The sequence below is a fragment of the Somniosus microcephalus genome, chromosome 12 (genome assembly GCF_052327205.1).
Source record: "Somniosus microcephalus isolate GS21.2 chromosome 12, FLI_Smic_1.0, whole genome shotgun sequence".
NCBI classification, from domain to species: domain Eukaryota; kingdom Metazoa; phylum Chordata; class Chondrichthyes; order Squaliformes; family Somniosidae; genus Somniosus; species Somniosus microcephalus.
Window position 1 is genome coordinate 226407300 of NC_140998.1, and position 27605 is coordinate 226434904.

Consider the following 27605-nt stretch of genomic DNA (forward strand, 5'->3'; position numbering starts at 1 on the left):
AGGCCACAGCTGGAATACTGTGTGCAGTTCTGGTCACCACACTGCAGGAAGGATGCGATTGCATTAGAGAGGGTTCGGAGGAGATTCACCAGGGTGTTACCTGGGCTGGAGCGTTTCAGCTATGAAGAGAGACTGGATTGTTTTCCTTAGAGCAGATAAGGCTGAGGGGGACCTGATTGAGGTGTACAAAATTATGAGGGGCATAGATAGGGTAGATAGAAAATAACTTTTCTCCTTAGTAGACGGGTCAATAACCAGGGGACATAGTTTCAAGGTAAGGGGCAGGAGGTTCAGAGGGGATTTGAAGAAAAATGTTTTCACCCTGGATGGTTGGAATCTGGAACTCACTGCCTGAAAGGGTGGTAGAGGCAGGAACCCTCACAACACTCAAGAAGCATTTAGATGAGCACTTGAAATGCCATAGCATACAAGGCTACGGACCAAGTGCTGGAAAATGGGATTAGAACAGACAGGGCTTGATGCCCAGCGCAGACACGATGGGCCGAAGGGCCTCTTTCTGTGCTGTAAAACTCTATCACTCTGTGACTAACTGGCTAAAGTGGACTGGAAAAATAAATTAAAGGGTAAGACAGTTGAAATGCCAAGTGTCCTATTCCTGCTCCTATTTCTTATTTTCTTATGTATTATACTGTCATCTAGTCATACTTATCTTGGCTAATTAGATTCCTGTTCTGTCATGTTTCAGTTGAATACAGTAAAAGGTTGCTGAATCCCCTCGCCAATCTGGCTTTGCACAGCAACCCCACTTATCCCATAGGTCCATGGGGCATTGTTATTCTTGTTCCTGTTTTCACTTCCAAGAGAGGATGAAGAGCCTGATAGGTCCGACTGTCTGGAGCCAATGAGATCTCAGCTTACTGGCACCTGACAAACAGGATGAGAAAACCAATTTAGAAACCAAATCTGACGCTTGCTGTATCTCCCTTGAACAGAAGCAGGCTCTCATTTATCCAGACAACTTTTTCAGTGGTGAAGTTAGTCTGACTAATTCAGAGGAAGTTCTTCGGGACTTTTAACCAGAAATAATTAGTTAGCAGAAAGCCCAATTTTTCTCCCACCCATTAAAAATAATAGCTACAAGATTGTCTACGACATGAAATACCGGTACTGTACATACAAAGGCAACCATTCCACACTTTTACACAATAACTATGCCATGTACTCTAACCAACAAATTCACAGTGCATCAGATACTGCCATATCCTGGCATGGGTTAAGGCCTACACTGTTAAATGACATGCCCTCATACTGGACGTTATCTGTATACTACCAATTTTTAACACTTGTATTAAAAGTAACAAATGAAAAATATGAAAAAGGATATATTCATAAAAACATTACTGAAAGGAGAGTGCTCATTTTCACAGTCATGTACTCTGGTGAATATCTGGAGTCAGTCTGTAGTTTAAGAGTAATCTTTAATTATATAACAGTGAAAAATATAAGCACTGCTTATTGAATGAGGTACAGCTTGGGAGAGGTCAGAATTCTTAAAAATGGAAAAAGTCGTTTATCTAATTTTTCAACATCCTGAAAGCAGCACTGGACAGCTTTCCATTGTGTTCTTGTGGAGATTCAGTCTAATTCCTATTGATAATGTGTTCCATGTTACTGATGAGATGATGGTTTCATTCAAGTACATATTGAATCCTTCCATACAGAAACATACAGACTGAACTAAAAGATCGTCTAACTCACTGGTGAAACACTAGATTCTATCGTGCTACATTAGTTAGCTAAGCAGCTATTAGTCAATGCAGCGATGGTGGCAAAATATTTCAACATTAATGGTATCCCAAGGTCATGTAATTATGCAGTACAAGACCTGAGCCAACAAATAGCAACAGGAGAAACAGGACTTTTTCCCAATTTACAATGGGAGTTGAGTGCCATGCTGGTCAGTTGCAGTTTGAAATGAAGAGGTGCAAATTTTCAACATGAGGTAAATGTATCTGTGGCAATTTAAACTATTTCTACGAGGCAAAAAAAACAGCTGAATTATTTACACCATTCCAATAAATTAAATTTACAAAGCACCTGGAGTCAGCTGTATTAGAGATAATATTATTGGATGTGTGTAAATGGATGTTATGGTATGTTTAATACTGCAATAATTAAGAATAATAGTGTGTTTAATGTAAAAAGTTATGGTAAAATATAGAAACATAGAAGATAGGGGCAGGAGTAGGCCATTCAGCCCCTCGAGCCTGCTCCGGCATTCAATGTGACCATGGCTGATCATCCAAATTCAGTACCCTGTCCTGCTTTCTCCCCGTATCCCTTGATCCCCTTAGCCTTAAGAAATATTTCTAACTCCTTCTTGAATATATTTAATGAATTGGCCTCAACTGTCTTCTGTGGTAGAGAATTCCACAGGTTCACTGCTCCCTGGGTGAAGAAATTCCTCCTCATCTCTGTCCTAAATGGCTTACCCCTTATCCTTAGACTGTGACCCCTGGTTCTGGACTCCCCGGCCATCGGGAACAGCCTTCCTGCATCTAGTCTGTCTAGTCCTGTTAGAATTTTATAAGTTTCAATGAGATCCCCTCTCATTCTTCTAAACTCAAGCGAATATAAGCCTAATCGACCCAATCTCTCTTCATATGTCATTCCTGCCATCCCAGGTATCAGTCTGGTGAATCTTCGCTGCACTCCCTCCATGGCAAGAACATCCTTCCTCAGATAAGGCGACCAAAACTGCACACAATACTCAAGGGGCTAGAAATTCGGTTGGTAGCGCCACCGATTAGCGCCTAAAGAGGCCGAAAAGTGGGGCGCTAACCAATTTCCGGGCGGGCGCAGGGCGCCAAGCCCCATATTGAGCATGCATTTAGCGCCGGCGCTAAATCTTAGCGCCCGCTCATGGGCGCAGGCAGATTATGACGTCATTTGAGTGTGCAATGCATTTTGGGCGCCCCGGACCGGAAATTCAGTGGCGCCCCCCTCCGTAGCGTCTGGCGCTAATAGTGACAGCTTACCTGGAACCTTACCAAGTCGCTCTTGGGCTGGAGGAGCGTTATTTAAAGGGGACTGGTGTGGTTCAAAACCGGCAGCCATTTTTGGAGCACAACTTCCTCAAGAGCTACAAAGAGTTGCTGAGCTGCACACTGCGAGCCATTTGACCACTGAGCCAGCGCAGGCAGACGAACTTCAGCCTTCTGACCATCAACTTGCTGTTGGTGAGCCTTACCAACGGGGAACCTTCCTGTGGGCACTTATTATGGGGGCTGCATTGGAGGGGAACGTCCTGCTGCTGAATCATCTGGAAAGCACACTGAGACGCTGGGAGAGGGGGACGGGCATGGCCAGACGGAGGAGGGCCAACAGACGTCGCCACAGCAGACCTTACGCTGGCAGGGTTTTCCAACAGCAGTTTTCCTACATGAACATGTCGGAGGAGCAGTGTGTCAGAAGGCTGTGATTTAGAAAGGAGGTGGTGACTGAGCTGTGCCAGCTGCTTCAGCCAGATCTGCAGCCTCAGATAAGGTGCAGGACATCTCTGTCGGTGGCTGAGAAGATGCCTGCTGGCCTGAACTTCTACGCGAGCGGCTCTTCTCAGGCTGCGCGTCAGAGGCTGATCAGAAGTAGCTTCTAGGCCCCTCTCACGGAATGCTTGCTGCCATTCCAAGAACAGGAATGGAACCGGTCTGATACCCCCAAGCCTGTGAAGGGCAAGATGCATGTAAATTGCAGACATGGCCATTGTAAATGAAGAAAGTGCTTCATTACACAAAATGTGGTTCCTTCAAACATGAGAAAGCTGTGGCAACAGAAAGCAAAACTAATACACTGACACATAACTGCCTCTCACACCCGGGAGACTGTCTAAAACATACATCACATTCCGACCATCTTCCTTGGCCTTGATTCCACTGCGCCAACCAAAGCATCCAATGCCCCATCAGTGAGGCGTTCCGCCCTCTGCCTCACCCTTTCCATGTCATGCTAGGCTGGTGCGCCACAGGTAGGCTCCCACCAATTTGAAGGCCTACAAGGCAGTGAGTGTGTCTGCTGATGCCAATTGACCAGCCCCTTTAAGAGCTGGCCGGCGCCAGTGTGTCTCAGGGAAAGTGATTATTGACAGCACCTGCGCTACGCCCCGCCGCCGCGAAATTGGGTTGCGCCGCCGGGTTAGCGCCTTAGGAGTCTCGTGCAGCGCTTGATTTAGCGCCGCAATCACCTTCAGGGGTGCTGCAACCCAATATCGCTCTAGGTGGCACTAAATTGCGCCTGGCGCTAAACTTTGCGCTTTGCCAGGACTAGCGTCCCAAATGGGGCGATACCGAATTTCTAGCCCAAGGTGTGGTCTCACCAAGGCCCTGAACAACTGCAGCAAGACATCCTTGCTCCTGTACTCGAATCCCCTCGCTATGAAGGCCAGCATACCATTTGCCTTCTTAACCGCCTGCTGCACCTGCATGCTTACCTTCAGCGATTGCTGCACAAGGACACCCAGGTCTCATTGCACTTCCCCTTTTCCCAATCTATTGCTGTTCAGATAATAATCTGCCTTCCTGTTTTTGCCACCAAAGTGGATAACCTCGCATTTATCCACATTATACTACATCTGCCATGCATCTGCCCAATCGCCCAACCTGTCCAAATCATACTGGAGTTTCTCTGCATCCTCCTCACAGCACACACGCCCATCCAGCTTTGTGTCGTCTGCAAACTTGGAGATATTACATCTAGTTCCCTTGTCTAGATCATTAATATATATTGTGAATAACTGGGGTCCTAGCACCGATCCCTGCGGTACCCCACTAGTCACTGCCTTCCACTCGGAAAAAGACCCGTTTATTCCAACTCTTTGCTTCCTGTCTGCCAACCAGTTTTCTATCCAAGTCAGTACCTTACCCCCAATCCCATGTGCTTTAACTTTGCATGCTAGTCTCTTATGCGGGACCTTATCGAAAGCCTTCTGAAAGTCCAAATACACCACATCCACTGGTTCTCCCTTATCTATCCTAGCAGTTACATCCTCAAAAAATTCCAGTAGATTAGTCAAGCATGATTTACCTTTTGTAAATCCATGTTGACTTTGTCCGATCCTGTCATTGTTTTCCAAGTGCTCTGCTATTACATCTTTTATAATGGACTCTAGCATTTTCCCCACTACCGATGTCAGGCTTACCAGTCTGTAATTCCCCTTTTTTCTCTCCCACCGTTTTTAAATAGTGGAGTTACATTAGCTACCTTCCAATCCATGGGAACTGTTCCAGAGTCCATAGAATTTTGGAAGATGACCAGCAATGCATCTACTATTTCTAGGGCCACTTCCTTAAGTACCCTAGGATGTAGATTATCAGGCCCTGGGGATTTATTGGCCTTCAATCCCGTCAATTTCCCTAACACCATTTCCCTACAAATACTGATTTCATTCAGTTCCTCCCTCTCATTAGACCCTATGTTTCCCGACATCTCTGGGAGTTTATTTGTGCCCTCCTTTGTGAAGACAGAACCAAAGTATGTACTTAATTGGTCTGCCATGTCTTTGTTCCCCATTATAAATTCCCCTGATTCTGACTGCAAAGGACCTAGTTTTGCTATTTGTCAGTACAGCCATGTTTATCATCATACTCTGAGGAGCTCCTTTCTGTTTCAAGCAAGATAGACATTGGGCTGCTTAAAACTAGCAAACACCACACTTCTTCCATTGACATGGTAATGCACATAATGGGCCAGAAATTTGGGTTGGAGGCTTTCCGCGGGTGCAAGCTCCCGACCTGCACTTACCTAGCGCGTCAGCCGTTGTGCTGTGGGCCCGCATCGGATTCCGATCCTGGGCCTCCTTCAACTGCCGGCGCGCAGTGCTTGTGTATCCCAGGGGCGCAGTTAGTTCGAAGTGTCCCCTGGGATCATGTGGGCCATGGAGAGCCAATCGTAGCAGGGAATCTCTATTCATAGATTTGACAGGAAGACTTGTCAAATCTATGAATTAGAGATCGGCCCCAAAACATAACTAAAACTTCAAATACATTTTTTTTTTAAATCACATTTTAAAAATAACTATAAATTACATAAAATAACTATTTTAAACAGTAATTTAAATTTTTGAAAAAATTAATTACACTTTTTAACGGGGCTAAAAACAAACTTACCTTTCTTTAAAGTATTTAAAAATAAAAAACCTGTGGAAAAAATGTTTTAATTTTACTTAATACACCACTTACCTTGTTAAAAGCAGGCCTTGCGACTGCTTTTTAAAAGCGTAGCTGCTGGAGACTTACCCTCCTGGAGAAACCTGTAAAAAAGAAGAAAGAAGAAACAGGTATACCGATTTGGACACTGTTGAGGGGGATGACTCACCAGGGGAAGGCAGCAGCAGCCAACTTCCTGGCACTGGGGGTGCTCCTGCTGCCCAGGAAGGGAGGAAAAAGAGTGGGAGAGCAATAGTGGTAGGGGTTCTATAGTAAGGGGAACAGATAGGCGTTTCTGTGGCCATAGACGTGAATCCAGGATGGTTTGTTGCCTCCCTGATGCCAGGGTCAAGGATGTCACTGAGCGGCTGCAGGGCATTCTGGAGGGGGAGGGTGAACAGCCAGAGGTCGTGGTCCACATTGGTACCAACGACATAGGTAAAAAGAGGGATGAGGTCCTGCAGCAAGAATTTAGGGAGCTAGGTGGAAGATTAAAGAGCAGGACCTCAAAGGTTGTAATCTCTGGATTACTCCCGGTGCCACGTGCTAGTGAGTATAGGAATAGGAAGATAGAACAGATGAATGCGTGGCTAAAGGGATGGTGCAGGAGGGAGGGCTTTAGTTTCCTGGATCACTGGGTCTGCTTCTGGGAAAGGTGGGACTTGTACAAGTCGGACGGTTTACACCTGAACCAGAGGGGGACCAATATCCTTGCGGGGAACTGCTGGGGGGGGTTTAAACTAACTTGGCAGGGGGATGGGATACAGAGTGGAACTATAGTAGGGGGTGATTTACAGCCAAATACGGAGGAAAAAACAAGTCAGCTGGGAAGGCAGAGCAAATATGTGAAGGCAAAAGGGAATATGGCAAGGCTGGAAGGCATTTATTTTAATGCAAGGAGTCTTGCAAATAAGGTGGATGAACTGAAGTTGTTGTTGAACACATGGGAGTACGATATTGTTGCTGTCACGGAGACATGGTTGAGGGAGGGTCAGGACTGGCAGCTCAATATTCCGGGGTATAGAATCTTCAGGCGAGACAGAGGGGGGTGTAAAAGGGGAGGGGACGTTGCAATATTAATTAAGGAATCAATTACTGCTGTAAGGAGGGATGATATATTAGCGGGTTCCTCTAATGAGGCCATATGGGTAGAACTTAAAAACAAAAAGGGGGCAAGCACTTTGCTGGGAGTGTACTATAGGCCCCCAAACAGTCAGGGGGAGATAGAGGAACAGATATGTAGGCAAATCTCAGAGAAGTGCGAAAATAATAGGGTAATAATAGTGGGGGATTTCAACTTCCCCAATATTAATTGGGATAGTCAGAGTGTGAAAGGCTTAGAGGGTGCAGAATTCTTAAAGTGCATCCAGGAGAGCTTTTTGAGCCAACATGTAGAAAGTCCTACAAGAGAGGGGGCGGTACTGGACCTAATTCTAGGGAATGTAGCCGGGCAAGTGGTGGAAGTGTCAGTAGGAGAGCATTTTGGCGACAGTGACCATAATTCAGTGAGATTTAAGGTGGTCATGGAAAAAGACAAAGACGGCCCAGAAATAAGGGTTCTAAATTGGGGGAAGGCCGATTTTAATATGATAAGGCAGGATCTGGCCAAAGTGGACTGGGAGCAGCTACTTATAGGAAAATCCACATCAAAGCAGTGGGAGACTTTCAGAAGGGAAATAGAGAGAGTACAACGCCAACATGTTCCTGTAAAGGTCAAGGGTGGGACCAACAAGCAAAGGGAACCTTGGATGACAAGGGATATACAAAAATGCATTAGGAAAAAAAAGGGGGACTTTTGGCAGTTACAAAAGACTAAAGACGGAGGAAGCCCTAGAGGAGTATAAAAAGTGCAGGGGCATACTTAAAAAAGAAATTAGGAGGGCGAGGAGGGGCCATGAAATAACACTGGCGAGCAAAATAAAGGAAAATCCTAAGATGTTTTATAAGTATATTAAGGGCAAGAGGATAACCAGGGAAAGGGTAGGGCCCATTAGGGACCAAAGTGGCAATCTGTGTGTAGAGCCAGATGATGTAGGCGGGGTTTTAAATGAATGTTTTGCATCTGTGTTCACTATGGAGAAAGACGATATAGACATAGAAATCGGGCAAGGGGACTGTGACATACTTGAACATGTTAGCATCGAGAGGGAGGAGGTACTAGCGGTTTTAGCAGGCCAAAAAGTGGATAAATCCCCAGGCCCGGACGAGATGTATCCCAGGCTGTTGTGTGAGGCAAAGGAGGAGATTGCAGGGGCTCTGACACAAATTTTCAGAACCTCTCTGGCCACAGGGGATGTGCCAGAGGACTGGAGAACAGCTAACGTAGTACCATTATTCAAGAAGGGTAGCAGGGATAAACCAGGGAATTACAGGCCGGTGAGCCTAACATCTGTGGTAGGGAAATTATTGGAAAAAATTCTGAGGGTCAAAATTAGTCTCCACTTGGAGAGGCAAGGATTAATCGGGGATAGTCAGCATGGCTTTGTCAAGGGTAAATCATGTCTGACCAATCTGATTGAATTTTTCGAGGGGGTGACTAGGTGTGTGGATGAGGGAAATGCTGTGGATGTGGTTTACATGGATTTCAGTAAAGCTTTTGACAAAGTCCCGCATAGGAGACTGGTCAAGAAGGTAAGAGCCCATGGGATCCAGGGTGCCTTGGCGCGTTGGATCCTAAACTGGCTGAGTGGCAGGAGGCAGAGGGTGATGGTCGAAGGTTGCTTTTGTGACTGGAAGCCTGTGTCCAGTGGGGTACCTCAGGGATCGGTGCTGGGTCCCTTGCTGTTTGTGATCTACATAAATGATTTGGATGAGAATGTAAAAGGTATGATCAGTAAGTTCGCAGATGACACGAAAATTGGTGGGGTGGTAAATTGCGAGGAGGAAAGCCTCAGACTACAGGACGATATAAACGGGTTGGTCAGATGGGCGGAAAAGTGGCAAATGGAATTTAACCCTGAAAAGTGCGAGGTGATGCATTTTGGACGGACAAATAAGGCAAGGGAATACACAATGAGTGGTAGGACCCTAGGAAGTACAGAGGGTCAGAGGGACCTTGGTGTACATGTACATAGATCCCTGAAGGCAGCGGAACAGGTAGATAAGGTGGTTAAAAAGGCATATGGGATACTTGCCTTCATTAGCCGAGGCATAGAATATAAGAGCAGGGAGGTTATGATGGAGCTGTACAAAACGCTGGTGAGGCCACAGCTGGAGTACTGTGTGCAGTTCTGGTCGCCTCACTATAGGAAGGATGTGATTGCTTTGGAGAGGGTGCAGAGAAGATTCACCAGGATGTTACCTGGGATGGAGCGCCTCAGCTATGAAGAAAGACTAAACAGGCTGGGGTTGTTTTCCTTGGAGCAAAGAAGGCTGAGGGGGACCTGATTGAGGTGTACAAAATGATGAGGGGCATAGATAGGGTAGATAAAGAGGAACTTTTCCCCTTAGTAGGGGGGTCAATAACAAGGGGGCATAGATTCAAGGTAAGGGGCAGGAGGTTTAGAGGGGATTTGAGGAGGAACTTTTTCACCCAGAGGGTGGTTGGAATCTGGAACTCACTGCCTGAAAGGGTGGTAGAGGCAGGAACCCTCATAACATTCAAGAAGCGTTTGGATGAGCACTTGAAATGCCATTGCATACAAGGCTACGGACCAAATGCTGGAAAATGGGATTAGACTGGACAGGGATTGATGGACGGCGCAGACACGATGGGCCGAAGGGCCTCTTTCTGTGCTGTATAACTCTATGACTCTTTGGCCTAGAAATTCAGTGGGCTTTGCGCCCAGTTACCGCCCAAAGAGGGCTTCTGCGCCAGTCTGCAAACTTCGGGCGAACTTCATTGACGCGCTAATTGCGGCGGTAGCCGTTAGCGCTGCGCCGCCACCGATGACGTCATCGGTGTGCGCAGCGCCCCGGTTCCGCCCCGACACTGGCCCGATCCCCATCTTCAGTAGCGGCCGCCTCTTCCGTGGCAGCCGCTAATAACATTCGGAGACCGGGTTCGTACAGCAGCCTTAGTGGGGCGCTTTAAGGTGAAGGTGCGGCCGGCCGCTTTTTCGGCGGCCGCCTGCCCGCACCTCCTTCCCCGGCCTCCTCCACCCCCCCCCCGCGGCATTGCCGGCTGGTTTCCGGGAGCCCGGCACTTCTCCGTTGTGCCGGGCTCTTTTGCCGGCACTCGCGATCGGGACTCCGGCTGCTGCAGGCACCTCCCCCTTAAGAGAGGGAGGAAGGCCTGCAGTACCGCAGCCTGCCGCTCCGCTGCGGGTGGCGCTGCGGCCACTAGCGCGCCGATATTCAGTTTCAGCGCCCCAAGCAGGGGCGGCCACACCCTTGAACAGCGGCCGTCCTCGACTTTGGGCGCTGAAACTGAATATCGGCTGGGCGCGAGTGGCTCCGCGCCCAGCGGTAAATTCTGGCCGCCAGCGAGCTGGCGGGGCTATAGCTAATTTCTAGGCCTATGACTCTAAGTTCCAGCCATACGTGCTGCCTCTCCGGTGCATGCGTTCGATCTGTGAACCCCTTCTTTCAAGGGAATGGAAGTTCTGGTTGTATTGATTTCTTTGTGGGTTCAATGACGACACATTGATGAAAGAGATTCTATTTTAATCTAAAGTTTGTTTAACTATCTTAACAGCATTACAGGAGACACCATCTTAGAGATCAATCTAAAACGAAACTAAAACTAAACTGCTTCTCTCTCACATGCCCTCTGCTGGTAAGGCATAAGTAATCACACAGGCAAATATGCTAGTAAGGCATCATAATCAAACAGGCAAATACCATCACTATTTGCTGATATCATTACACTGGTTTCCCGCGAATGCGCAGTGCATGCACGAAACCGGCACTTCTGTTGACCCTACGCGTGAGTACCCAGCCCGTACTCATCCGTGGGGACCCAAATTTCATATGAATAACCACTAGAGGGGAGTGATGCGACAGATTTGGGCATATGGGCTAAGCAGACAAAAATATTTGCTTGTAGCAGATTGGAAATCTCAAATACTATCAGTATTTGTACCACAGCACATTAGCAAATACACTGCTTTTTCATAGGTTTGGGAAGGGCACATCTTTGGGTCTGGTGCATTTTCTTTCTAAGATGCTACCTTTCCTTGGCGAGGTCTGAGGAGATGTAGGAGGAGACGACAGCTGGGATGATGTGTTTGATATTGTATCTTCTGCTTGCTTTTTATTTCGATCCAAATTTGCTTCTTCAGACAAGGACAGAATTTTCTTCAAAGCTTGAGGAGAATGGGTACCTGAAGGACAGAAATTGGAGTAGCAATGCAGTTAAAGTAACCCTGTTCATTTCAACACATACAAAGCAAAATAATGCTGAACAAATATACAATTGTAAAGAAAAGATATTCAAATTCACAAGTCTTTGGAACAAAATCACTTGATATTTTACTGAAATGGCTCTGCAGACAGGTTATTTTTCAAGCACACTTTGTGGAAGGGAAATAGCAAACGCTTAGTTCAAAAGCAGAGCAGCAAATTATTCTTTAAAATGTTATTACCAAATGGAGGGAGGTCTTTAAATTGCACGTTCTTGTGTGATGGATACAGTGATACAGCTGGGACCTGGAGGGCCTGATTTACTTTCTGCTGCTGCTTCTGATGCTGTGCCCCTGATCTGGGAGCAACTGGAGATGTATCTGAAAGTTTCCCTGCTTTCTTTTCTCCTCTGCTCTTGGCTACTAGATACCAATGAAGAAAAAAATTACATATGTACAGATTTCATTGAAAAAGCAAGATTCCAACTGACAATTTTTAAATCACTTAACTTGCTGTCACTTATAAAGATATGTATTTCTTGGAATGGGGGAATGAAACATGCTGCAATTCAGCTTTGTTTCAAATGCTTTGGTATTAGTTGATTTTATTTTTATTTTTGGTCCCTGCTGTTTTTGTTTCAGAAGTGTAACATCTCGTGCAACAGTGTCATCATGCTGCAGGTCACAAGACTCACAGCTGCAAAGGACAGTTTGTGAAACAATAGTTGTCCTTTAGTTTTACAAGTTGTGGAAAGGAATTAACACAAAAAAGGTTGAAAAATCTTTTCTTCCACCTGAGGGGGAATAAAAAATATATAGTTTTCAGTTTTACTTTTTAAAACATTGTTGAACTGGTGCAATGAACTGGAGCCCCAGTGAGCTGTACCAGAGTGAGCTTTTAATTCCAGCCATGTACTCGCTTCAGAGATACGTCCTGAGCAGAGTGAAGACAGTTTTCTAACCCAGTGAACTACCTATTCGCCATACTTTTGCATCAAAATATATAAGAAATAGTGCATATCGCACATGCCCCTGTCCTCATATCTTGGGTGTCACAATTGCACCTGATTGGCTTAAATTTCATATTCATATATTATGGTCGATTTTATAGTTTTTCGATTTACTGTTTTAGCCTTACTTATTTTTCTCTTTGTGTCTCCATCTTTTTTCTCTGTAGGGAACATGCGTGTGGGCCAGGAGTGTCACACAGCTGTGGGCCAAGGGGGGTCACGCAGCTGTGGGCCAATGGGGGGTCGCACAGCTGTGTGCCAGGAGGGTCACGCAGCTGTGGGCCAAGGGGGGTCACGCAGCTGTGGGCCAAGGGGGGTCACGCAGCTGTGGGCCAAGGGGGGTCACGCAGCTGTGGGCCAAGGGGGGTCACACAGCTGTGTGCCAGGGGGGTCACGCAGCTGTGGGCCAAGGGGGGTCACACAGCTGTGGGCCAAGGGGGGGTCACGCAGCTGTGGGCCAAGGGGGGGTCACGCAGCTGTGGGCCAAGGGGGGTCACGCAGCTGTGGGCCAAGGGGGGTCACGCAGCTGTGGGCCAAGGGGGGTCACGCAGCTGTAGGCCAGGGAGGTCACACAGCTGTGGGCCAAGGGGGGGTCACGCAGCTGTGGGCCAAGGGGGGTCACGCAGCTGTGGGCCAGAGGGATGACGCAGCTGTAGGCCAGGGAGGTCACGCAGCTGTGGGTCAAGGGGGGTCACGCAGCTGTGGGCCAGAGGGGGTCACACAGCTGTGGGCCAAGGGGGGGTCACGCAGCTGTGGACCAAGGGGGTCACACAGCTGTGGGCCGGGGGGGTCACGTAACTGTGGGCCAAGGGGGGGTCACGCAGCTGTGGACCAAGGGGGGCCACGCAGCTGTAGGCCAGGGAGGTCACGCAGCTGTGGGCCAAGGGGGGTCACGCAGCTGTGGGCCAAGGGGGGTCACGCAGCTGTGGGCCAGAGGGATGACGCAGCTGTAGGCCAGGGAGGTCACGCAGCTGTGGGTCAAGGGGGGTCACGCAGCTGTGGGCCAGAGGGGGTCACACAGCTGTGGGCCAGAGGGATGACGCAGCTGTAGGCCAGGGAGGTCACGCAGCTGTGGGCCAAGGGGGGTCACGCAGCTGTGGGCCAAGGGGGGTCACGCAGCTGTGGGCCAGAGGGATGACGCAGCTGTGGGCCAGGGGGGTCATGCAGCTGTGGGCCAAGGGGGGATGACGCAGCTGTGGGCCAGGGGGGTCACGCAGCTGTGGGTCAAGGGGGGTCACGCAGCTGTGGGCCAGAGGGATGACGCAGCTGTGGGCCAGGGGGGTCATGCAGCTGTGGGCCAAGGGGGGATGACGCAGCTGTAGGCCAGGGAGGTCACGCAGCTGTGGGTCAAGGGGGGTCACGCAGCTGTGGGCCAGAGGGATGACGCAGCTGTGGGCCAGGGGGGTCATGCAGCTGTGGGCCAAGGGGGGATGACGCAGCTGTGGGCCAGGGGGGGTCACGCAGCTGTGGGCCGGGGGGGTCACGCAGCTGTGGGCCGGGGGGGTCACGCAGCTGTGGGCCGGGGGGGTCACGCAGCTGTGAGCCAGGCGCTGTGGGGCAGCAGCAGAATTGTATTCCACCACAAACTGTAAACTCATGGCCCGGCATATTCCTCACTCTACCATTACCATCAAGCCGGGGGACCAACCCTGGTTCAATGAGGAGTGCAGGAGCAGCACCAGGCATACCTAAAAATGAGGTGCCAACCTGGGGAGGCTGCAACACAGGACTGCATGCCAAAAAGCAGAAGCAGAATGCCATAGACAGGGCTAAGCGATCCCACAAACAACGGATCAGGTCAAAGCTCTGCTGTCCTGCCACATCCAGTCGTGAATATGGTGGACCATTAAACAACTAACGGGAGTAGGAGGCTCCATGAATATCCCCATCCTCAATGATGGTGGAGCCCAGCATGTGAGTGCAAAAGACATGGCTGAAGCATTTGCAACCATCTTCAGCCAGAAGTGCCGAGTGGATGATCCATATCGGCCTCCTCCTGAGGTCCCCACCATCACAGAAGCCAGTCTTCAGCCAATTTGATTCACTCCACGTGATATCAAGAAATGACTGAGCGCACTGGATACAGCAAAGGCTATGGGCCCCGACAACATCCCGGCTGTTGTGCTGAAGACTTGTGCTCCAGAACTAGCTGCACTTCTAGCCAAGCTGTTCCAGTACAGCTACAACACTGGCATCAGATACAGCCATATCCTGGCATGGGTTAAGGCCTACACTGTTAAATGACATGCCCTCATACTGGATGTTATCTGTATACTACCAATTTTTAACACTTGTATTAAAAGCAACAAATGAAAAATATGAAAAAGGATATAATATTCATAAAAAGGTATGAAGTAAACATTACTGAAAGGAGAGTGCTCATTTTCACAGTAATGTACTCTGGTGAATATCTGGAGTCAGTCTGTAGTTTAAGAGTAATCTTTAATTATATAACAGTGAAAAATATAAGCACTGCTTATTGAATGAGGTACAGCTTGGGAGAGGTCAGAATTCTTAAAAATGGAAAAAGTCGTTTATCTAATGTTTTTCAACATCCTGAAAGCAGCACTGGACAGCTTTCCATTATTTTCTTGTGGAGATTCAGTCTAATTCCTATTGATAATGTGTTCCATGTTACTGGTGAGATGATGGTTTCATTCAAGTACATATTGAATCCTTCCATACAGAAACATACAGACTGAACTAAAAGATCGTCTAACTCACTGGTGAAACACTAGATTCTATCGTGCTACATTAGTTAGCTAAGCAGCTATTAGTCAATGCAGCGATGGTGGCAAAATATTTCAACATTAATGGTATCCCAAGGTCATGTAATTATGCAGTACAAGACCTGAGCCAACAAATAGCAACAGGAGAAACAGGACTTTTTCCCAATTTATAATGGGAGTTGAGTGCCATGCTGGTCAGTTGCAGTTTGAAATGAAGAGGTGCAAATTTTCAACATGTAGTAAATGTATCTGTGGCAATTTAAACTATTTCTACGAGGCAAAAAAAACAGCTGAATTATTTACACCATTCCAACGAATTAAATTTACAAAGCACCTGGAGTCCGCTGTATTAGAGATAATATTATTGGATGTGTGTAAATGCATGTTATGGTATTTTTAATACTGCAATAATTAAGAATAATAGTGTGTTTAATGTAAAACGTTATTGTAAAACAGTTTTGCTATTTGTCAGTACAGCCATGTTTATCATCATACGCTACTATGAGGAGCTTGTTGTGTATGTACCTTTAAGAGAATAACTGGTCTCAGACTGCAATACCGGCAGTGACCACCCCTGTATAAAAGGCGCTAGAGAGCCTCTGTTGGTTAGTTTCGTTTATGCCTTTCACCAGTAAAGACCTGTTTGTTTCTCTCCTGCTAGTCCGTGTCTCAATCATTCACGGACTTAGCACTGGCGACGAGTTAGAAAGAACTTACCTGCAACTCAGCAGCAGCTCCGACGACGTTGAAGGTCGGAAGAAAAAAAAAGAGTCCATTGAAACTCGAGGAACGGGTGTCGACCGTCAATCATCGGGTTCAAGGCTTTGCAGGAGCGACTTTCCAGACCCAGGCTGGGTTCCTCGGTCCGTGGTTTCCCAGCTAATCGGGCTGGTGGCAGGTAGCGCTCTGATCCTTCCTGGGCTGCAGTGGGGCCGGGCAGCGAGTCGGGAAGCAAGGAGAGAGAGAGGGTGGAGCCGGTGTTTCGAAGCTGGGCAGTGTTCGGACCTCAGAAGAGGGAGGGAAGTGTCCCAGAGGGCCCGCTCCACGACGGGAAAATAATGAAAGAAAAAGAATACGCGCAAGAAACCGTGGAAAGCAGCGCTAACAACAGCGGGGAAGAAGGAAAAGCACGGGAGGCGCCATTTTGTTAAATCAGAGAAGAAGGCAAAGCGCGGGAGGCGCCATTTTAGATTTGCAAGATGCCGAAGACTGGCTGTATCACTGCTTTTGATAATACATTAGAGGACTGGACCACGTATGTGGAAAGAGTCGAGGTATATTTCGAGGCAAATTAAATAGCGGAGGGGAAAAAGGCATCAATATTGCTAAACGTAATGGGCGCTAGAACGTACGGTCTATTGCGGGATCTGATTACTCCAGCCAAACCGAAGGCGAAGAGTTTTAACGAAATTGTTGCTGTTCTACAGGAGCACTTAAACCCTGCACCGCTGTTGATAGCAGAAAGATTTAAATTCCACAGGAGAACTCAGCACAAAGATGAGAGCAATGCTGAGTATCTTACGGAACTACACAAGCTATCAAAGCACTGCCAGTTCGGAGCAGGACTGGCAGATACCCTACGGGACAAATTTGTCTGTGGACTCCTGAGTGAAGGAACACAGAAGAAGTTACTCGCAGAAAAAGAGCTGACGCTAGATAAGGCTTTCAGCGTGGCAGTATCGTATGAAGCAGCAGCCAGGGGAGCTGCAGAAATTCAACAAAAACCACAGGAATACAGCACCCACGAAATGACACGGGGATTTGCAAAATGTTATCGCTGCGGCAGAACTAACCATGACCAGAAGGACTGCTGGTCCAAAGACAAAATATGCAGACAATGCGGGAAGATTGGACACATTGCACGAGTTTGTAGGTCTGGGAAGAAGACCAGCGACAACAAAAAGGCTACTAAGGAACCGTACAAGAAAGTACAAAAGATGACGGACAGTAGTTCCGAAGACCAGATGAGCGATAGTGAATCCGAGAACAGGAGATTAAGCTGTCTCAAACTTCACAATGTAATCGCAAAAGAGGATCACCGAACCATTTGGGTCACCCTCACAATAGCAGGGTCCCAAGTTAAAATGGAATTGGATACAGGATCAGCGCTAACCGTCATGAATCGACGAGACTATGAGCGGCTATTTTCACACATACCCTTGAGAGAGACATCCATCGTCTTGACGACGTATACGGGGCAAAAAGTATACCCCAGAGGAAAAATAAGGGTGCCTGTCGAATACAATGGCAAGAAAATACGGAAATTGTATCTCTACATACTGCCAAATGGTGGACCACCGTTATTGGGACGGGAATGGATCAGGAAGATAAACTTAGATTGGCATTCCATTCATGCAATGACGGTGGACGGTAAAAAAGATGAAGACGTCACTCCTGGACGATTGTCAACAATCTTAGCTAACGCCAAAGAGGTATTTCAACAAGAACTGGGCACGCTTAAAGGCGTAACCGCCTCGTTAAAAATAGAAGAGAATGCAGTTCCCAAGTTTTTCAAAGCGAGACCGGTACCATATGCAATTCGTCCAGCCGTCGAGGCAGAGCTAGAGAATCTGGAGAAGGCGGGCGTGTTGTCTAAGGTCGACTGGAGCGAGTGGGCGACACCCATCGTTCCTGTCATGAAAAAAACGTTAAGCAATAGGTCCGGAGAGCCAAGGAAGATTCGCATCTGTGGGGATTTCAAGGTGACGGTGAACCCTGTCCTTCACACAGTACAATATCCTCTTCCAAGGATAGAAGACATCTTCGCCTCACTGTCTGGAGGGAAGCGTTTTACAAAAATTGACCTAGCACAAGCATATTTGCAGATGGAGGTTGAAGAGTCCTCTAGGAAGTATCTCACGATAAACACTCACAAAGGTCTTTACCAATATCATCGATTGGTATTCGGAGTAGCATCGGCTCCGGCGATATGGCAAAGAGCGATGGAACAAGTCCTGCAAGGGATTCCGGGGACTCAGTGTTACTTGGACGACATCCTTGTAACAGGTGAAGATGACAGTGAACACCTTAACAACCTAGAACAGGTGCTCACTAGACTACGGGAACATGGGCTGCGAGCCAACCGCCCCAAGTGCGAATTTTTTAAGAAACAGATATCGTATTGTGGCCACGTGATTGATGAAGAGGGGTTACATAAGTCCCCTGACAAAATTGAAGCGGTTGTTAAGGCCCCAGCGCCTGAAAATGTGTCGCAACTGAGGTCATTCCTCGGGTTGGTGAATTACTATCATAAGTTTTTGCCGAATTTGTCGACAATTCTGCATCCACTGAACGCCCTGCTACGAACGGGGGTAGCATGGAAATGGAGCGATGATTGTAAACGTGCTTTTCAGAAGAGTAAGGACTTAATCACTTCGAAGGAAGTATTGGCTCACTACAACCCAGCACTGCCAATCAGGCTGGCATGTGATGCATCTCCCTACGGCATTGGGGCGGTACTGTCACATAAATTCCTTGATGGTTTGGAGAGGCCGATAGCTTTTGTGTCACGCTCGTTAACTTCTGCCGAGCGTAACTACGCCCAGATTGACAGAGAGGCCCTCAGCCTAGTGTGGGGGGTGAAGAAGTTCAATCACTATCTGCACGGTCAAAAATTTACTCTACTAACCGATCATCAACCTCTTGTCTCCATTTTCAACCCTCAGAAGGGCGTACCGATAATGACAGCACAACGGCTGCAGAGATGGTCCCTTTTCCTAGGGGCACACCAATATGACATCGAGTACAGGGGAACTAAACAGCATGGAAATGCTGATGGATTGTCACGTCTACCGTTGCCGACGGTGGAAGAAGAAGACCTTGCAGTGGATCCAATGGAGTTATTCCACTCGACCATAGTCGAATGTCTCCCTGTGACGAATGAAAACATAGAAAAGGAAACACGGAATGACCCGACACTATCACGGGTCTATGATTTAACGGTGAAGGGATGGCCAGCACATGGCGAACCACTGCTGCCAGCATTTTCGTCAAGAAGAGAACAGCTGTCAGTGTGCAGAGGAACCTTGATGTGTGGATCCAGAGTAGTAATTCCACCTAAGTTGACGGATAGAGTGCTCAATGAGCTTCATGAGGGTCATCTGGGTGGGGTAAAAATGAAGAGCTTAGCCAGAGCGTTTGTGTGGTGGCCGGGAATCGATAGAGAAATCGAAGAGATGACCAAGAGCTGTGCAGGATGCCAGAAGGTCCAAAACGCCCCACCACAAGCTCCTCTGCATCCATGGGAGTGGCCCTCATCTCCATGGCAAAGGGTGCACATTGATTTTGCTGGTCCCTTCATGGACTCGATGTTTTTAATTGCGGTGGATGCACATTCAAAGTGGCCAGAGGTAATAAAAATGTCCTCAACCACCACGGAAAAAGCTATCGCAGTTTTACGAACCATATTCGCCAGGAATGGGCTGCCTGAACAGATTTGCTCTGACAATGGACCACAGTTTGTGTCTGAAGAGTTCCGGAGGTTCTTAAAGAACAATGGTGTTAAGCATTACACATTTGCCCCATATCATCCAGCAACTAATGGATTGGCCGAGAGGTTTGTCCAAACATTCAAGAAGGCTATCAAGGCAATGTGTAATGAAGATATACCCCTACAACACAAGGTGGACAACTTCTTGTTTGCCTACCGGAATGCGAGACATGCGGTTACCAACCAAACTCCAGCCATGATGTTCTTCAATCGAAGACTACGATGCCGCTTGGATTTGGTTAAGCCAAACGTCCGAAGAGATGTGGAGAACAGGCAGTTTCAGAATATGAATGAAAGGCCGACCAGGAGTTTTAAGATAGGTCAACCAGTTTTGGCCCGGGACTAGCGCACTGAGAAATGGCAGCCAGGAACGATTTGTACACGACAAGGACCTCTCATGTATACCGTGGACGTTGGGGAGAGCATTGTAAGACGCCATGCTGACCAACGTCAACTCCACACCACGATCTGATACACCTGGTAATGAAATCGACGTTCCAATTGCAGCTACCGCAGAACCGGTAATATTGGAAGCAGATGAACCAAACGACGACATTGATTCCGACTCAACATTGCCAGAAGAACCTGATACTCCAAAGAGGCGTTACCCAGACAGAATCAGGAAGCCTCCTCAAAGACTGAACTTATAATTGCTTAAACTTAACCAATGTATCTAGCAACAGTAATTGTGATTGTAATTCGTTATCATTAGTGTTAAATGAATGTTATGTACTGTTTATCTAAAAGGGGAGGAATTGTTGTGTATGTACCTTTAAGAGAATAACTGGTCTCAGACTGCAATACCGGCAGTGACCACCCCTGTATAAAAGGCGCTAGAGAGCCTCTGTTGGTTAGTTTCGTTTATGCCTTTCACCAGTAAAGACTTGTTTGTTTCTCTCCTGCTAGTCCGTGTCTCAATCATTCATGGACTTAACAGAGCTCCTTTCTGTTTTGAGCAAGATAGGCATCGGGCTGCTTAAAACTAGCAAACACCACACTTCTTCCATTGACATGGTAATGCACATAACATATGAATAACCACTAGAGGGGAGTGATGCGACAGATTTGGGCATATGGGCTAAGCAGACGAAAAAATTTGCTTGTAGCAGATTGGAAATCTCAAATCCTATCAGTATTTGTACCACAGCACATTAGCAAATACACTGCTTTGTCATAGGGTTGGGAAGGGCACATCTTTGGATCTGGTGCATTTTCTTTCCAAGGTGCTACCTTTCCTTGGCGAGGTCTGAGGAGATGTAGGAGGAGACGACAGCTGGGATGATGTGTTTGATATAGTATCTTCTGCTTGCTTTTTATTTCGATCCAAATTTGCTTCGTCAGACAAGGACAGAATTTTCTTCAAAGCTTGAGGAGAATGGGTACCTGAAGGACAGAAATTGGAGTAGCAATGCAGTTAAAGTAACCCTGTTCATTTCAACACATACAAAGCAAAATAATGGTGAACAAATATACAATTGTAAAGAAAAGATATTCAAATTCACAAGTCTTTGGAACAAAATCACTTGATATTTTACTGAAATGGCTCTGCAGACAGGTTATTTTTCAAGCACACTTTGTGGAAGGGAAATAGCAAACGCTTAGTTCAAAAGCAGAGCAGCAAATTATTCTTTAAAATGTTATTACCAAATGGAGGGAGGTCTTTAAATTGCACGTTCTTGTGTGATGGATACAGTGATACAGCTGGGACCTGGAGGGCCTGATTTACTTTCTGCTGCTGCTTCTGATGCTGTGCCCCTGATCTGGGAGCAACTGGAGATGTATCTGAAAGTTTCCCTGCTTTCTTTTCTCCTCTGCTCTTGGCTACTAGATACCAATGAAGAAAGAAATTACATATGTACAGATTTCATTGAAAAAGCAAGATTCCAACTGACAATTTTTAAATCACTTAACTTGCTGTCACTTATAAAGATATGTATTTCTTGGAATGGGGGAATGAAACATGCTGCAATTCAGCTTTGTTTCAAATGCTTTGGTATTAGTTGATTTTATTTTTATTTTTGGTCCCTGCTGTTTTTGTTTCAGAAGTGTAACATCTCGTGCAACAGTGTCATCATGCTGCAGGTCACAAGACTCACAGCTGCAAAGGACAGTTTGTGAAACAATAGTTGTCCTTTAGTTTTACAAGTTGTGGAAAGGAATTAACACAAAAAAGGTTGAAAAATCTTTTCTTCCACCTGAGGGGGAATAAAAAATATATAGTTTTCAGTTTTACTTTTTAAAACATTGTTGAACTGGTACAATGAACTGGAGCCCCAGTGAGCTGTACCAGAGTGAGCTTTTAATTCCAGCCATGTACTCGCTTCAGAGATACGTCCTGAGCAGAGTGAAGACAGTTTTCTAACCCAGTGAACTACCTATTCGCCATACTTTTGCATCAAAATATATAAGAAATAGTGCATATCGCACATGCCCCTGTCCTCATATCTTGGGTGTCACAATTGCACCTGATTGGCTTAAATTTCATATTCATATATTATGGTCGATTTTATAGTTTTTCGATTTACTGTTTTAGCCTTACTTATTTTTCTCTTTGTGTTTCCATCTTTTTTCTCTGTAGGGAACATGCGTGTGGGCCAGGAGTGTCACACAGCTGTGGGCCAAGGGGGGTCACGCAGCTGTGGGCCAAGGGGGGGTCGCACAGCTGTGTGCCAGGGGGGTCACGCAGCTGTGGGCCAAGGGGGGTCACGCAGCTGTGGGCCAAGGGGGGTCACACAGCTGTGGGCCAAGGGGGGGTCACGCAGCTGTGGGCCAAGGGGGGTCACACAGCTGTGTGCCAGGGGGGTCACGCAGCTGTGGGCCAAGGGGGGTCACACAGCTGTGGGCCAAGGGGGGTCACGCAGCTGTGGGCCAAGGGGGGGTCGCACAGCTGTGTGCCAGGGGGGTCACGCAGCTGTGGGCCAAGGGGGGTCACACAGCTGTGGGCCAAGGGGGGTCACGCAGCTGTGGGCCAAGGGGGGTCACGCAGCTGTGGGCCAAGGGGGGTCACACAGCTGTGGGCCAAGGGGGGTCACGCAGCTGTGGGCCAAGGGGGGTCACGCAGTTGTGTGCCAGGGGGGTCACGCAGCTGTGGGCCAAGGGGGGTCACACAGCTGTGGGCCAAGGGGGGGTCACGCAGCTGTGGGCCAAGGGGGGGGTCACGCAGCTGTGGGCCAAGGGGGGTCACGCAGCTGTGGACCAAGGGGGTCACACAGCTGTGGGCCGGGGGGGTCACGTAACTGTGGGCCAAGGGGGGGTCACGCAGCTGTAGGCCAGGGAGGTCACGCAGCTGTGGGCCAAGGGGGGTCACGCAGCTGTGGGCCAAGGGGGGTCACGCAGCTGTGGGCCAGAGGGATGACGCAGCTGTAGGCCAGGGAGGTCACGCAGCTGTGGGTCAAGGGGGGTCACGCAGCTGTGGGCCAGAGGGATGACGCAGCTGTGGGCCAGGGGGGTCATGCAGCTGTGGGCCAAGGGGGGATGACGCAGCTGTGGGCCAGGGGGGGTCACGCAGCTGTGGGCCAGGGGGGTCACGCAGCTGTGGGCCGGGGGGGTCACGCAGCTGTGAGCCAGGCGCTGTGGGGCAGCAGCAGAATTGTATTCCACCACAAACTGTAAACTCATGGCCCGGCATATTCCTCACTCTACCATTACCATCAAGCCGGGGGACCAACCCTGGTTCAATGAGGAGTGCAGGAGCAGCACCAGGCATACCTAAAAATGAGGTGCCAACCTGGGGAAGCTGCAACACAGGACTGCATGCTAAAAAGCAGAAGCAGAATGCCATAGACAGGGCTAAGCGATCCCACAAACAACGGATCAGGTCAAAGCTCTGCTGTCCTGCCACATCCAGTCGTGAATATGGTGGACCATTAAACAACTAACGGGAGTAGGAGGCTCCATGAATATCCCCATCCTCAATGATGGTGGAGCCCAGCATGTGAGTGCAAAAGACATGGCTGAAGCATTTGCAACCATCTTCAGCCAGAAGTGCCGAGTGGATGATCCATATCGGCCTCCTCCTGAGGTCCCCACCATCACAGAAGCCAGTCTTCAGCCAATTTGATTCACTCCACGTGATATCAAGAAATGACTGAGCGCACTGGATACAGCAAAGGCTATGGGCCCCGACAACATCCCGGCTGTCGTGCTGAAGACTTGTGCTCCAGAACTAGCTGCACTTCTAGCCAAGCTGTTCCAGTACAGCTACAACACTGGCATCAGATACAGCCATATCCTGGCATGGGTTAAGGCCTACACTGTTAAATGACATGCCCTCATACTGGATGTTATCTGTATACTACCAATTTTTAACACTTGTATTAAAAGCAACAAATGAAAAATATGAAAAAGGATATAATATTCATAAAAAGGTATGAAGTAAATATTACTGAAAGGAGAGTGCTCATTTTCACAGTAATGTACTCTGGTGAATATCTGGAGTCAGTCTGTAGTTTAAGAGTAATCTTTAATTACATAACAGTGAAAAATATAAGCACTGCTTATTGAATGAGGTACAGCTTGGGAGAGGTCAGAATTCTTAAAAATGGAAAAAGTCGTTTATCTAATGTTTTTCAACATCCTGAAAGCAGCACTGGACAGCTTTCCATTATTTTCTTGTGGAGATTCAGTCTAATTCCTATTGATAATGTGTTCCATGTTACTGATGAGATGATGGTTTCATTCAAGTACATATTGAATCCTTCCATACAGAAACATACAGACTGAACTAAAAGATCGTCTAACTCACTGGTGAAACACTAGATTCTATCGTGCTACATTAGTTAGCTAAGCAGCTATTAGTCAATGCAGCGATGGTGGCAAAATATTTCAACATTAATGGTATCCCAAGGTCATGTAATTATGCAGTACAAGACCTGAGCCAACAAATAGCAACAGGAGAAACAGGACTTTTTCCCAATTTATAATGGGAGTTGAGTGCCATGCTGGTCAGTTGCAGTTTGAAATGAAGAGGTGCAAATTTTCAACATGTAGTAAATGTATCTGTGGCAATTTAAACTATTTCTACGAGGCAAAAAAAACAGCTGAATTATTTACACCATTCCAACGAATTAAATTTACAAAGCACCTGGAGTCCGCTGTATTAGAGATAATATTATTGGATGTGTGTAAATGCATGTTATGGTATTTTTAATACTGCAATAATTAAGAATAGTGTGTTTAATGTAAAACGTTATTGTAAAACAGTTTTGCTATTTGTCAGTACAGCCATGTTTATCATCATACGCTACTATGAGGAGCTTGTTGTGTATGTACCTTTAAGAGAATAACTGGTCTCAGACTGCAATACCGGCAGTGACCACCCCTGTATAAAAGGCGCTAGAGAGCCTCTGTTGGTTAGTTTCGTTTATGCCTTTCACCAGTAAAGACCTGTTTGTTTCTCTCCTGCTAGTCCGTGTCTCAATCATTCACGGACTTAGCACTGGCGACGAGTTAGAAAGAACTTACCTGCAACTCAGCAGCAGCTCCGACGACGTTGAAGGTCGGAAGAAAAAAAGAGTCCATTGAAACTCGAGGAACGGGTGTCGACCGTCAATCATCGGGTTCAAGGCTTTGCAGGAGCGACTTTCCAGACCCAGGCTGGGTTCCTCGGTCCGTGGTTTCCCAGCTAATCGGGCTGGTGGCAGGTAGCGCTCTGATCCTTCCTGGGCTGCAGTGGGGCCGGGCAGCGAGTCGGGAAGCAAGGAGAGAGAGAGGGTGGAGCCGGTGTTTCGAAGCTGGGCAGTGTTCGGACCTCAGAAGAGGGAGGGAAGTGTCCCAGAGGGCCCGCTCCACGACGGGAAAATAATGAAAGAAAAAGAATACGCGCAAGAAACCGTGGAAAGCAGCGCTAACAACAGCGGGGAAGAAGGAAAAGCACGGGAGGCGCCATTTTGTTAAATCAGAGAAGAAGGCAAAGCGCGGGAGGCGCCATTTTAGATTTGCAAGATGCCGAAGACTGGCTGTATCACTGCTTTTGATAATACATTAGAGGACTGGACCACGTATGTGGAAAGAGTCGAGGTATATTTCGAGGCAAATTAAATAGCGGAGGGGAAAAAGGCATCAATATTGCTAAACGTAATGGGCGCTAGAACGTACGGTCTATTGCGGGATCTGATTACTCCAGCCAAACCGAAGGCGAAGAGTTTTAACGAAATTGTTGCTGTTCTACAGGAGCACTTAAACCCTGCACCGCTGTTGATAGCAGAAAGATTTAAATTCCACAGGAGAACTCAGCACAAAGATGAGAGCAATGCTGAGTATCTTACGGAACTACACAAGCTATCAAAGCACTGCCAGTTCGGAGCAGGACTGGCAGATACCCTACGGGACAAATTTGTCTGTGGACTCCTGAGTGAAGGAACACAGAAGAAGTTACTCGCAGAAAAAGAGCTGACGCTAGATAAGGCTTTCAGCGTGGCAGTATCGTATGAAGCAGCAGCCAGGGGAGCTGCAGAAATTCAACAAAAACCACAGGAATACAGCACCCACGAAATGACACGGGGATTTGCAAAATGTTATCGCTGCGGCAGAACTAACCATGACCAGAAGGACTGCTGGTCCAAAGACAAAATATGCAGACAATGCGGGAAGATTGGACACATTGCACGAGTTTGTAGGTCTGGGAAGAAGACCAGCGACAACAAAAAGGCTACTAAGGAACCGTACAAGAAAGTACAAAAGATGACGGACAGTAGTTCCGAAGACCAGATGAGCGATAGTGAATCCGAGAACAGGAGATTAAGCTGTCTCAAACTTCACAATGTAATCGCAAAAGAGGATCACCGAACCATTTGGGTCACCCTCACAATAGCAGGGTCCCAAGTTAAAATGGAATTGGATACAGGATCAGCGCTAACCGTCATGAATCGACGAGACTATGAGCGGCTATTTTCACACATACCCTTGAGAGAGACATCCATCGTCTTGACGACGTATACGGGGCAAAAAGTATACCCCAGAGGAAAAATAAGGGTGCCTGTCGAATACAATGGCAAGAAAATACGGAAATTGTATCTCTACATACTGCCAAATGGTGGACCACCGTTATTGGGACGGGAATGGATCAGGAAGATAAACTTAGATTGGCATTCCATTCATGCAATGACGGTGGACGGTAAAAAAGATGAAGACGTCACTCCTGGACGATTGTCAACAATCTTAGCTAACGCCAAAGAGGTATTTCAACAAGAACTGGGCACGCTTAAAGGCGTAACCGCCTCGTTAAAAATAGAAGAGAATGCAGTTCCCAAGTTTTTCAAAGCGAGACCGGTACCATATGCAATTCGTCCAGCCGTCGAGGCAGAGCTAGAGAATCTGGAGAAGGCGGGCGTGTTGTCTAAGGTCGACTGGAGCGAGTGGGCGACACCCATCGTTCCTGTCATGAAAAAAACATTAAGCAATAGGTCCGGAGAGCCAAGGAAGATTCGCATCTGTGGGGATTTCAAGGTGACGGTGAACCCTGTCCTTCACACAGTACAATATCCTCTTCCAAGGATAGAAGACATCTTCGCCTCACTGTCTGGAGGGAAGCGTTTTACAAAAATTGACCTAGCACAAGCATATTTGCAGATGGAGGTTGAAGAGTCCTCTAGGAAGTATCTCACGATAAACACTCACAAAGGTCTTTACCAATATCATCGATTGGTATTCGGAGTAGCATCGGCTCCGGCGATATGGCAAAGAGCGATGGAACAAGTCCTGCAAGGGATTCCGGGGACTCAGTGTTACTTGGACGACATCCTTGTAACAGGTGAAGATGACAGTGAACACCTTAACAACCTAGAACAGGTGCTCACTAGACTACGGGAACATGGGCTGCGAGCCAACCGCCCCAAGTGCGAATTTTTTAAGAAACAGATATCGTATTGTGGCCACGTGATTGATGAAGAGGGGTTACATAAGTCCCCTGACAAAATTGAAGCGGTTGTTAAGGC

At 47.4% G+C, this 27605-nt stretch overlaps 1 protein-coding gene across 2 annotated transcripts in view; it reads right to left on the reverse strand.

Moving 5' to 3' along the window:
- Positions 1 to 27605, reverse strand: part of LOC147110218 (rap guanine nucleotide exchange factor 2-like) — a 113325-nt gene that overhangs the window by 4213 nt on the left and 81507 nt on the right. The window contains exons 15-18 of one of the 2 annotated variants that reach the window (XM_086004126.1): positions 26548 to 26556; positions 23551 to 23562; positions 21316 to 21406; positions 11273 to 11425 (exon numbers count right to left, since the gene is read on the reverse strand). In XM_086004126.1, coding sequence (XP_085860252.1) covers positions 11273 to 11425; positions 21316 to 21406; positions 23551 to 23562; positions 26548 to 26556 — 265 coding nt within the window. Of the gene's footprint in view, positions 1 to 11272; positions 11426 to 21198; positions 21496 to 23550; positions 23563 to 26547; positions 26557 to 27605 lie in introns of those variants that run through there. The other variant, XR_015080403.1, reaches the window with a different exon arrangement.